This window comes from Oncorhynchus keta, chromosome 13 (assembly GCF_023373465.1).
Source record: "Oncorhynchus keta strain PuntledgeMale-10-30-2019 chromosome 13, Oket_V2, whole genome shotgun sequence".
Classification (NCBI taxonomy): domain Eukaryota; kingdom Metazoa; phylum Chordata; class Actinopteri; order Salmoniformes; family Salmonidae; genus Oncorhynchus; species Oncorhynchus keta.
The window spans coordinates 40,399,419-40,412,260 of NC_068433.1; the positions used below are offsets into that span (position 1 = coordinate 40,399,419).

At 45.1% G+C, this 12,842-nt stretch overlaps 2 protein-coding genes across 4 annotated transcripts in view; one reads left to right on the forward strand and one right to left on the reverse strand.

The window, feature by feature from the left end:
- Positions 1-763: 763 nt before the first annotated feature.
- On the reverse strand, positions 764-2,584 carry LOC118392337 (cytochrome c oxidase assembly factor 6 homolog). The gene is made up of 3 exons (XM_035784247.2): positions 2,385-2,584; positions 1,665-1,829; positions 764-1,437 (listed from the first exon to the last, which is right to left on the reverse strand). Exons 2-3 carry the CDS (start codon positions 1,806-1,808, stop codon positions 1,336-1,338), a joined length of 246 nt encoding a protein of 81 aa, XP_035640140.1. The 5' UTR covers positions 1,809-1,829; positions 2,385-2,584; the 3' UTR covers positions 764-1,335.
- A 9,034-nt stretch (positions 2,585-11,618) lies between these two features.
- The window catches only part of LOC118392782 (receptor-type tyrosine-protein phosphatase zeta-like), a 46,415-nt gene continuing 45,191 nt past the window's right edge, over positions 11,619-12,842 (forward strand). For all 3 annotated transcript variants that reach the window (XM_052460150.1, XM_052460151.1, XM_052460152.1), the window contains exon 1: positions 11,619-11,853. In XM_052460150.1, coding sequence (XP_052316110.1) covers positions 11,790-11,853 — 64 coding nt within the window. In that variant the 5' untranslated portion in view covers positions 11,619-11,789. The remainder of the gene's footprint in view (positions 11,854-12,842) is intronic.

Sequence of the window (12,842 nt, forward strand, 5' to 3'; positions counted from 1 at the left end):
AAGATGGGTTTATGACTACAAGCCACAGCATATTGTATGTCACATTTTCCTAAAGGTTGAGCGAACAACCACGTGAACAGTATTTCTATGCATATGACACTTTGCTAATTAGAACTATACTCTATATTTACAGTAGTATACAGTCTTCATGGTGTTACATACTGGGTCCCTACTGTTAAGTGTGCTGAAATTCCCTACATAGCGCACGACTATTGACCCAGAGCCATAGAGAATAGGGTGTCAAGACAGACACAATCGAGACCCGAGAGAAAACTGCAGAGTAAAGAGCCTCTCCAATCAACAGCCAAATCACGAGAGCCGTCTGTCCCTAGGACTACAGAGCAACGTGTACATTCTAGCGTAGACCATGTGACTTGTATGAAATGCTCTATATTTTTGTTGAACCAATTGAAATGTAATCGTGTGCCTTTTTGTACTTTTATCCACTGTTGTCGTGAAAATGGAGGCCGATACAGAATGTATGCACATCAAGCAATCTAAATCCTACATCTCTGTTTATAATTTATTCGACGTTGCACAAGTTGTCAAACTTTGATGTGGTTTTAGAAGGCAGATATAGAACCTTTGTAAATACATGCCAACTTGTAATATAAAAAAATAAATGTGCCTTGTAGTGTCCAACCAATCCAATGAACTGTAACCTCCATGAATAATGTTAATGTAGTTTTTTCCACACATATTCAACTCACCTCGTAGAATAGGCCCAGATTCAAGGAAATTAAACACAATTGTTACACAATAACACTGAACCATTGACTCGTCTTTATTTATCACAACAGATCACACACACATAACATATCACTGTCTATTCATAGATTCAGATTTTGTTCTTTATTCATCTTTGACAATAGCATAAATAAGAAACGATTGTGGTTAGACTATCAGTCACGGAGCAGTTGATTTGTGTCACACCACATACAACCCCTTGACGTTGTATCGAGAGAGCAGAGAGGGATACAGAGAAAGCCTGTAGAACCATGTCTGTGACTGTGAGGGGTGCACTTTCCACAGCGCTCACCGTGGTTACGTCACCACACACCTGTCCCATGCGTGACGTAGGTACGGTCACTAGTCTGAGGCGAGGAGTGAACGAGACAAGTGCACACTTGCGGAGAAGCTTGAGAATCTGACTGCGGCACGTAGTTGACATCTACCCAGTGTCCAGGTGTTAGGTCACTGAAATCCAGCATCTATCGTCACTGGGGAGGCATGGCAAGATTGTGCTCTAGTGACCAGTGACAGTCCACTTACTGTCCATCAACCAGGAGGCCCCAGGAAGCCCTCCTCTCAAGTCTTCTGACCAGTGGCTACTGGCTAGGACCGTGACTCTTTAGGCCCGTCAGCAGGCTCGAAGCCCTCCGTCTGCATCTTGTCCTTGTACTTCAAAAAGTCTCTCCTCTTGGTGAAGTGTTTCACCTGTCAGGATCAATGTGAGATAGGATGTATTTGAGCAGGATCAGGGTTGGTGACCACACTGAGTTTACTACTGTAGCTACATCAAAGACAGAAATAAGGGAATTTAGACCACCACAAACATTCTAGATCTAGCCTCTCTCTCTGGCTACCTCTACGATAGACTGTCATTTTCAATAGAATAACAAATAGGTTATAAGCTAGACTTGAGACCAGACAGGGAGACTCACCCACTGAGCTGGACAGCTCGCCTCAAACTCTTTCTGGAACTTCTCACAGGAGGAGGCATTGTCCTGGTTATCATCAAGGCACTTCCACAGCTCGTCCCTAGCGCCCCAGCATGCCTTTCTCTGGTTCGAGTTGGGGGCTGACATCACTGGGCTTGGGAAAACTTACTAACACAACGAGAGGAAAAAAACAGTTCAGTCAACTATATGGCACAATCTGCAACTTCAACAGCCTGACCCCTGCCACTTTGTTTGGTAAGGTTGACTAGCTTTCTGATCCACTTCCTTTTCTTTCATGTATCTGTGACTAACAGATGCATATCTGTATTCCTAATCATGTGAAATCCTTAGATTGCAGCCTACTGAATTCATTTCAATTGACTGATTCCCTTATATGAACTGTAACTCAGTCAAATCTTTGAAATTGTTGCATGTTGCGTTTATTTTTGTTCAGACTTCCAAGGTGGCGAGCTATATTATAATCAGTGATGCGAAAACCAACGCACACATATCTACTTATCCTGCAGCCTCTGACTGAGGTAAGAAGAGTCAATGAAGGCTTTCAGCTAGATGATTTACAAGTGTATTCTTCGAGAATAAAACTCCAACCTAAGATTGTGCCTTGTTATCTAGCTAACCTTAGCGAATTTGTTTCCAAACCCAATCAAAACTGTTATCAAATAAGCTAGCTAATGCTACCACGTTATAATCTTGACAACTCACCATTAATGTTTATATCACTACTCCGGTATGAATGGTTTGATCAATAATGCCAAAAGATCATTTAAATGATGTAATTTTAGTTCTGTAACATGTTTCCCGAGTGCATTCAAGGACAGCTGCTTATGGAGTAAGGACTTCCGTCGCATCTCAGCGATGCAAGAGTTCATTTTCCCCCATAGAGAATGGTAGAGGCCTGTGGTAGCCAAAAGATCATTTTAACGCTGCGTTTCGAAACCCAGAGGCGCAACATCTCGAGACTTCCGGGAACGGTCGCGAAACAGACAGGTTCGAGAAGTCAATGAGATACATTTTAAATGATTTGTTAATTGTCTCGAAATCTAAAGGCACAACCTAGATTCCAGCACATGTCTTAAGTAGTTGAACATGTTATTACTCCAACCTAATGATCCCTAATAAATACAAATAGAAAGTGACAAACTGACACGTTTTCATTTCCGTCATGTACAACAATATAAGGAAGGAGTGGCTTTGATTTTTGACAGGCTGCACATGCGCAGTTCGGCCCCATCAGACCCCACGACGTGTTTTTATGTAAGAGCTTAGCTATTCAGTGTCAGCATGACATCGCCTACAAGTATGATCTGGGATTTCTATTGGAGAAGCAGTTTTAGCCTATCTTCATATTGTACTGTCTTTGATATTAGCATGGGCAACACCATTGAGGGATTCCACCATTGTAATGTAGTCAACTGAGTGGGACAGCAAAACTTCATTGGCTGATCCTTCCTGGTGACCCATTTTGTACGGGTTTTGGATAAACACCGAAAATAAGGTCTATGGTAAACACAGGCTTAGGAAATCTTATACTTTTTGTTCTATGAGCAAAATTTATATCGTCAGCTAACGTCACCTTTTGTGAATGTTGAAGCATTTATATAATTGAAAAAAAAGCAAAGGCTTCTTAATTCATAAAGGTCATGTTAACTGACTAATATTATCTCATAGACCAAAACGTATAAGATCTCTTAAGCCTGTGTTAACCTCAGACCTTATTTTCTGAGTTTATCCCAAAAACCTCACTCTTTCCCCATAAATTTTCCCCACATTAATGGCTGAACGCACCAGAGGTAACTAATTGACAGTTTTTAGGAAATGTTTTTTTTTAGGACGAGAACAGGGTTTCCCAAACTCGGTCCTCAGAACCCCAAGAGGTTTTAATCTGTTGGTTTTTGCCCTAGTACTACACAGCTGATTCAAATAATAACTAATCGTCACGCTTTGATCATTTGAATTAGCTGTGCAGTGTTAGGGAAAAGTCCAGAGGACCGAGTTTGGGAAACGCTGAACTACAAGCTGGCGTGCTCTATGATGGCACAGATTCAAAGATAAGTCCTCTATCTATCTCTGTTTTTCCACTCATTTTGGGGGAGTGTATTGAGATGCCGCTAGGTGGCAGACTTCACACAGTAATCTCATATTTTCACAGAAACAGGTCTAAGAAAGACAAAATGTAAGTTTCTCATGTGATACAACAAGCGAGGATGGAGACAAACAATATTTCATAAAGTCTTGTTCAACTTCCCTCTGCATTTCGCTACAACTGCTGCAAAGCAATGAACTTTTTGTCCTGAATATAAAGCGTTATGTTTGGGGCAAATGCAAATCACAACACAACACATAACTGAGTACGAGTACGGGTACGGGTATGCTTGTCATCGTTAAGGACTGGGGAGCTTTCCAGAATAAAAATATAAACTGGTATGGAGCTAAGCATAGGCAAAATCCTAGAGGAAAACATGGTTCAGTCTGCTTTCCACCAGACACTGGGAGACTAATTCACCTTTCAGCAGGCCAATGAACTAAAACACAAGGCCAAATCTACACTGGCGTTGCTTACCAAGAAGAATGTAAATGTTCCTGAGTGGTCAAGTTACAGTTTTGACTTAAATCTGCTTGAGAATCTATTGCAAGACCTGAAAATGGTTGTCTAGCAATGCTCAACAACCAATTCTGACAGATCTTGAAGAATGTTGAAAAGAATAATGGGCAAATGTTGCACAATCCAGGTGTGGAAAGCTCTTAGAGGTTTACCCTGAAAGGGGTTAAATACTTATCTAGTCAAGATATATTAATGTTTAATTATTATTATTTTTTTGAAATGTTAAGAGTTTTTCTTCCTCTTTGACATTACAGAGTATTTTGTTTAGATCGTTGACAACGTTTGGAAAAAGTCAAGGGGTGTGAATACTTTCTGAAGGCACTGTACTCTTAAATCTTTACCTGGTACAGCCAGAGGACTGGCCATGCCTCGGTGCCTGGTTCCACTCTAGGTTTCTTCCTACGTTCCTGCCCTCTACTGAGTATTTCCACTGTGCTTCTGCCTCTGCATTGCTTGCTCTTTGGGGTTTTAGGCTGGGTATCTGCTGATATAAAAAGGGCTTCGACAGTGTTGTCAAATCAAAGACAACATTGGGGGCTACTGCCGGTCATATGCAAAACAATTCATTTGGGGCAAAGTGCAGTTGGTCAGTCTTTCATGGATGTGAACTGACAGAAAAAAAAGGATGAGGAGGGAGGGAGGAGGCACACGGGTGCTTTCACGGAACACTGCCCCTGCTCTGAGAGTGGATATAATAGGGCTGCCCGGTGCCTTCTTCTCATGGAGCCTAGCAACAATCCATTTCAGCATGTCAGACTGAGGAAGGCTGCGAACCCACACACTGAAGGAAACGCTCAACTCACAAAAATTCTCAAAACACGTTGGAGACCACAGTGTGATTGCAGAATCACCCAGCAGCAAAACATCTCATTCCTGCAGAACCTTTATTCTGCAGCTCCTGCTTTGTTGTCGGTTCTGCCTTCTCCCTGGAGAAGTAACAGTAAGAAGTGTAAACATCCAAGGAATAAGGCATGCGAAATGGCAAACAGGGCCAAATGGCACTTGGATTCCCAGACGTCTTCTCTCTCTCTCTCTCTCTCTCTCTCTCTCTCTCTCTGACCATTGTTGTAAGAGCTTCGTGTTAGTTAGTAGCTCGACCCCTTGCACGCAGCTCTTAGACAGGGCATAAGAGATACTCAGAGGGCTATTGTGGAGAGGAATGTCTTTGAATCAGAGGCTCACTGTGAGTTCCCAGGAAGTCCTTTGTGAGATGTGACACCTGAAGAAAAAGGGAGAGCTGCTTTAAAAAAGAGACAAGCTGAATACTACATTATGCCATTAAAAACGCACGGCGCTAGAGCAGAATGGCTTTAATGCCTTAGGAATTAAGAAGAATTAAGATTGTAGAACGGCTATGCATTCCTCCTCATTACAATATATCTTCATGTCAAAGTTCCGGCTTTACGTGTCGGTCTGGCTCTTCAGGAAATTCTTGAGGAATATTGCAGTGATTTTGCCTATTCTCCAGCTGTGTGAGGGTCATACTGATTTGACATGGCCTTACCCTTCTGTTAGCCCTTTGCTAGGAAACCCTGGACCTCCAGCTGATTGGCTAATGGCTTTCACACAGCATTAGGACTTGTACTAGAGTAAGACCATATGCATATCACTGAACATGTAAAGCTGAAAGGTTCAAGTTTTTACCAGGCTCTTGCTCACCAGCAGAGCAGGGAAATATGATTGATAGCTCATCATATGAGAGGCCTCTGCATCTCCTCCTGCCTCTTGATAAAGAACACAGCAGGCTTGGCTCCTCTCTCAGTTATATGTGAAAATGTGTGTGTACACATACGTGCCTGTGTGTGTGTGTGTGTGTGTGTTCTTTATGTGTTAGTGGACCTGGGGTCTGGTTGTCTACCGGTCTTTGTTTTATCCCTAGAGGGAGGTGGAGACAGGAGGGTAGACAGGCACTGACTGGCTGCTCTTTGACTCTCTGGTTCTGTGGTCCCGATGAAAGCCCTGCCACACACCGCTCTCCTCTCCCTGGGCTCAGGGAAGCCTGATGTCACATGAGAGGGACTGGCTGGAACGCCACACGAGGGCCTTTGAGGATGACTGAAGGAGCTCTGTGTTGCTGTTGCTTCGGCTGCTGTTGATTCACAGACGACTGCTCCACTCTGGCTGCTGTCTCTGTGGCTGCCTGTCCCACCGCAGTCGTCTCTGGCCTCTGGCAGCTCTCTGTTCCACCCAGGGAGCTGTAGAGGAGGACAAAGACCCGCACAGAGGGACTGGACTGTCCCCGTGAGGTAAATGTCCCTTCTCAGTCAGACATCACTCTGGTACATGGCTGACTGAAGACTGGTTGAGGCCCATTACAGGAAACAGACTGCTTGACTGAGTCTGTGGGGACTTTTAGAGGGTTTCGTACAGATGTAGTGCTCTCTCCCGCCTCCTTTAGTTAGAGCGTTGATGGAGTATAGCATAAAAGCTGTATTGACTTATGCTATAGTTGAAAAGAGTGTAATCATGCTGTTTGGTAAGGTTACATAACTCAATCAAAAACTGCATCGCCTGAGAGGATGTTGCCGTGTGCAGCCAGCCAGTGAGCAACAAAGCCACAGACAGAGAAGACAGACAGCGAGGTGTGTGTGTGTGTGTTTATGTGCGTGTGTGCAGCCACATACAATGAGTTGACAGCGAGGGGGGTGGCTTTTGCCTGCCAGCACGCACGCCTATCTGTGAGTGGCTGAGACAGGCATTGATCCGTTGGGGTTATGCAACAGGGTGTCCGGAATATTGAACTTCAGGCACGACAGTTGGCTGTCAATGATGTTGACGTTCGGCTACAATCTATCAGGGTGCCATGGAAACAGTGCTGAGGCAGTTGAGGAAACCACATCAGCAGGGAGTGAGAAGATTCAGGTTTTCTTAGAGGCCATGAAGGCAGATGAAGAGAGGAAGACACCATGGGAAGCCATTGTTACAGACAGAGGACACTAAAAAGACCCAACAGAACTGTGTCAAGTTCTAGTCTGGGTACCTAACTTTTACTATTAACTTGCACTCAACAATGCTTCTATGCGTGTAGCAGGAAGAAGCACTGCATGCATACAGTAGGGAAGATATGATGCTGTGCTTTACCGAAGGCTTGACATTGATTAGCAGAATACTGTTAGTAGCTAAACAAGAAACCGCCGACGCCTAGGCTGGTCAAATCCAGTGGGAGTCCTCTTCGTTGACAAACAGTCTTACGTTAGTCTAGCTGTTTGTGTCCCACGGTTTGTGTGTTTGTTTACCACAGGTAAGTGTATCGCAGGTGTGGCGAGGTCAGCTAGCGGGATAGCCGTGTTCTACCATTGTCCTCTCTCTAACACTGGCCTGTGTGTTTCATATTCCCTCAGTAGCTGATCCCATCCCAGGGCCATTCATCACCCAGACTGACTCCAGACACCAGCCACCACACACAGACACAGTCACTCCCTCAGAAGTAACCAAACACCTAGCAGCAAAGTAGAGCTTCCTCTGGTCGTAAACAATGCTGTGTTTACCAGTAGCCAAAGATGACATAGTATCCCACATCCACTCCCTTTATTGATGCACTTCTACCAAGTCCTTTATGTGTCATCTTAAATGGATTAGCCTCACTTGCAGGTCCGCCCACAAAGGGCTGATGGGGAGAGACTATTCATTGACCAATAGCTCTGGTCCTCTCCTCCCTATCTACATTTTTGTAGTAATGGCTTCCGTTGAAAATCCAAATACAACGCTGCCATCCAGATATATTGAACTGTCCCATACCTATCGTACTTGGTTGTTCAACATCCCAGGATGTGATCTCTCGAATGTGTTTTATACGGTCTATGGTTTTTACTTCTTACCGCTGCAGCACGTGTCTCTGAGGGTAAGTGGGTCTCAAACATAATACAATTGATTCTCCATCAAAACAGAATGTTGTCTCTTTGCCGTCTGTTATTTCACTGCTCTTCTCTCCCTATGCAGTGGAAGGAAGGACTAAACTGACCTGCCTGGAAGCTAACCCTTGTTGCTGCACTCTCCTCTCTGCCAAGCGGAAAGTCTTAACTCGCAACAGGTCGCTTCCAGAAAGCCACAGGTTCAGTCACAAGCCAAGCACAGAGGATTCACACACACACACACACACACACACACACACACACACACACACACACACACACACACACACACACACAGGGCGGCGGAACTCGAGAAGCAAAACGACATTGTATTGAGCACCCTGAAAAATTGTGGTCCAACAAGTGAAATGCAGATCCTTCCTGCATAAATTCAAGATAATCCTCTAAATTATGTTAATTTATGCATGGGGAAAACAAGTGGGAGCCGTGGAGTAGCATGTTATTGTGTGTTTAAGTCCTGGTTCCAGATTAGAGTGGAAGTATCCAAGGGTGGACATTGTGAGGAGAGGCTCTCGGCCGAACCTCTCATTCAACCAGAAATCTCAATCAAAATCAAATCAAATCTAATGTTATTGATCGTGTACACGTATTTTGCAGATGTTATCGCAGGTGCAGCAAAATGCTTATGTTTATAGCTCCAACAGTGTCATAATACCTAACCATATAAAAATTCAAATAAGAAATGAAGAAATATCAGAACGAACAATGTTGAGCACGTAACATAAATATATAGACAGCATGGAGGTAAATTAATAGAAAAGGTGTGTACAGCACTAGTTATATAGGATCAGTCTTGACTAGAATGCAGGATATACATATGAAGTGTGTACAACAGTATGTAAACATTATTAAAGTGACCAGTGTTCAATGACTATGTATATAGGGCAGGAGTCTCTAGGGTTCAGGGTAGAGTACCATGTGGTAGCCAGCTAGTAAAAGTGACTAAGGTTCAGGGCAGGGTACTGAGGGCAGGGTACTGAGGGCAGGGTACTGAGGGCAGGGTACTGAGGGCAGGGTACTGAGGGCAGGGTACTGGGGGCAGGGTACTGGGGGCAGGGTACTGAGGGCAGGGTACTGAGGGCAGGGTACTGAGGGCAGGGTACTGAGGGCAGGGTACTGGGGGCAGGGTACTGGGTGCAGGCTGGCTAGTGATGACTTTTTAACAGTCTGATGGCCTGGAGATAAAAGCTGTTTTCAGTCACTTGGACCCAGCTTTGATGCACCTGTACCGTCTCAATGGTAGTGGGTTGAACTGGCCTTGGCTAGGGTGGCTGAGGTCCTTGATGATTTTCTTGGCCTTCTGTGGTCACCGGGTGCTGTTGATGTCCTGGAGGGCAGGCAGTGTACCCCCAGTGAAGCGTTGGGCTGACCGCACCACCCTCTGGAGGGCCCTGCGGTTGTGGACGGTGCGATCGCAGCTGTTGGGCCTTCTTCACCACACTGTCTGTGTACATGGACCCTTTCAGGTTGTCAGTGATGTGCACGCCGAGGAAGCTTTTCACCATCTTCACTGCGGCGCCGTTGCACCTTCTTTAACCCTCTCCACTGCGGCGCCGTTGCACCTTCTTTAACCCTCTCCACTGCGGCGCCGTTGCACCTTCTTTAACCCTCTCCAATGCGGCGCCGTTGCACCTTCTTTAACCCTCTCCACTGCGGCGCCGTTGCACCTTCTTAAACCCTCTCCTCCCTGTAGGCCAGGGCCCTCACCTCCTCCCTGTAGGCCAAGGCCCTCACCTCCTCCCTGTAGGCCAGGGCCCTCACCTCCTCCCTGTAGGCCAGGGATCATCAACTAGATTCAGCCGCAGGCCTATTTTTTCTTGAGCGGATGGTCGGGGGGGCCGGGAACATATTTAAAAATAATTTGTAGACTGCAAATTGACTGCAAGAAGCCCAAACAGATATAATATTTGACTACAACATAATCATTTCAAACCTTGCTTACATTTGTATATGATCACGTGTCTCTCTATTATGCGTGGGAATACTTGGGAACAAATTTCTTGAATTAAAATAACTTGGGAGCTGATTTCCTTGTTTTAAAAAAAAATCTATTATGTCCCCCGTGGTCAAAAAACTTGGGGGGGCAAATAAAACCACCCGCGGGCCAAATTCGGCCCACAGGCCGCCAGTTGGGGAACCCTGCTATAGGCTGTCTCTTTGTTGTTGGTAATCAGGCCTCCCACTGTTGTGTCGTCAGCAAACTATTGTCATTGGTGAACAGGCAGTACAGAAGGGGGGCTGAGCACACACCCTTGTTGGGCCTCCCCTGTTGAGAATCAGCGTGGTGGAGGTGTTGTTGCCTACATTCACCACCTGGGGTTGGCCCGTCAGGAAGTCTATAACCCAGTTGCATGGGATGGGGTTCAGACCCAGGGCCCCGAGTTTAGTGATGACCTTGGAGGGCACTACGGTGTTGAAGGCTGAGTGGTAGTCAATGAACAGCATTCTTACATGGGTATTCCTCTTGTCCAGATGGGATAGGGCAGTGTGCAGTGTGATAGCGATTGTGTCATCCGTCGATGGAGGCGGTACGGATATTGTAGTGGGTCTAGGGTGTCAGGTAAGGTGGAGGAGATATGATCCTTAACTAGCCTCTCAAAACACTTCACAATGACAGAAGTGAGTGCTACGAGGTAACATTTAGTTCAGTCATTTAGTTCAGTTACCTTAGCTTTCTTGGGTACGGGTGGACATCTTGAAGAAAGCGGGAACAACAAACTGGGATAGGGAGAGATTGAATATGTACGTAAACACTCCAGCCAGCTGGTCTGCACATGCTCTGAGGACACGGCAAGGGATGCTGTCTGGACCGGAAGCCAAGCGAGGGTTAACATGCTTAAATGTCTTACTCGCTTCGGCCACGGAGAACGTGAGCCTTCGTTGTGACTGTAAGATCATGTTGCACAACACCATATAATAAGAGCAACAGTAATAGCGGTTTCATATGGGGCGAAGCCAACACCCTACCCCCAACACCGTACTCTGGAGAGGAGAAAGAGACTTGAGATCTGGATTCCTATAGGAATATCGAAGTGTTCGTAAACAACAATTTCACACGGGTTCATTCAGATGAATATTGGCACAGTCGTAGGCCCTTGTTATTGGTAAAGGATGGAACAGCACGACTAATCTCTCAGCTGTTATAGTAGAGGCCCCTAGACATTATCCTGGCTTCACTTATCCATCATGCAATTATACTGATTTGGCTCTATTTTTCATTTAGATCGCACAACTTCTTCGTTAGGCACTAAATTGGCACTTCGTCTTTGTGAATAAAAGTTTTGCCTTCTGAATGTGCACGTTTCACTTTCATCACTGGCTAGTCAGTAGCCATTTCATATCACGGTTCAGAGAGTATGTTCAACAATCTGTTTTTTCTCCCTCCCGCTGCGCCTGTGTGAGTAGTGGGCGGCGCGCATACCCAATCCCCCTCTCCATACCCAGCCAGTGTTGTACGTGAGAGAGTGGAGCCACTCCGTTGACTCCAAGCAGAGAGCGAAAGACAGGGAGGCAGGAGGACCGGAGCGCCGACATCGTCGGTATGAATCAAGTGTAGCATCTTAGAATTTCAGATTGTTTTGCAACAATATTTTTTTTCGTTTAAAATTCCGTGTTGGCGCTGAATCGGAGACTATGGAACTGACTGTATCCAGGGTGCTGATTCCCATTGCGCAGCTCCTGGTTTCCTGCCATATAGGTAAGGAAGAAGAATATTAATAGATTTTGAAAAGTGCAATGATTTATGTGTGATACGCATTATCACTGAGTGTGCACAGCGCAGGCTACTGTAGGCTCTATATAGTGTATTCACTCAACGATGCCATATTTGACACTGGCAAACAAATAAAGACAGGGAACATGGTGAACTTAAAATGTGCATCCCAAATGCAACTCCACCTGACACGTCACAGGACTGTATATTTGGAGAAATTACACTGTTGATTTGTCATGAAGAGACTTTTAACCTTTGGAGAACTTCTTCGTTTTAATGGGAGCATTTCGCTTGATACGTCAAGCGCACTCATGTGTAGGCTGTTAACAGCATTTGGGCATGCCATTGAGAGCGCCTTTAACTGGTGAAGCCATTGAAACATGGCGTGAACACTGACAGTGGGGTTGGTTTCGTGGATGGATCTGCCATCTGCATTTTCCGTTTCTTCTGATCCCTTGGCTCAGTCTTTATCTGTGATCTAAAAGAAGCATCTAAGAGATGGACAGTTTTGCTGGCCGGTTTTTGGGGAATTATGGGGGAAATTATTTGGAGGGAAATGAAGGAGGGAGCACATCTCTAAGCCATCTGTTCCTCAGTATGCCAGGCCACCCTACAAGAGTAGGCTACCCCCCACACACACATACACACATACACACTGCATACCACACTCACAAATATGCACATCCATCTGCATTCAAGACTATCACCAATTTGACTGTTTGGATACAATCAACACATTCACACCATGCTATATTATATATATATATATATATATATATATATACTGTAGACCACATTAAGGTAATTCGCCTAGATATGAACAGTGCAGAACAGTACATTAGGTACTCATTGTAAAGTGACTTCAGCTGTGGTGTGCCAGTGCCTCAGCTGGCAGAGCTGAGTGCAAGAGCACGGTCAGGGTCAAGTTTTGTGCATGGTTTGTGGGCATGGCTAGGGTTAGGGTCAAGATTTCA

Coding starts and splice junctions, on each gene's coding strand:
- LOC118392337 (XM_035784247.2), bottom strand. CDS start 1,808: ATGTCAGCCCCCAACTCGAACCAGAGAAAGGCATGCTGGGGCGCTAGG. Junction 1,438..1,664: donor CGAGCTGTCCAGCTCAGTGG/GTGAGTCTCCCT, acceptor TGATCCTGACAG/GTGAAACACTTCACCAAGAG.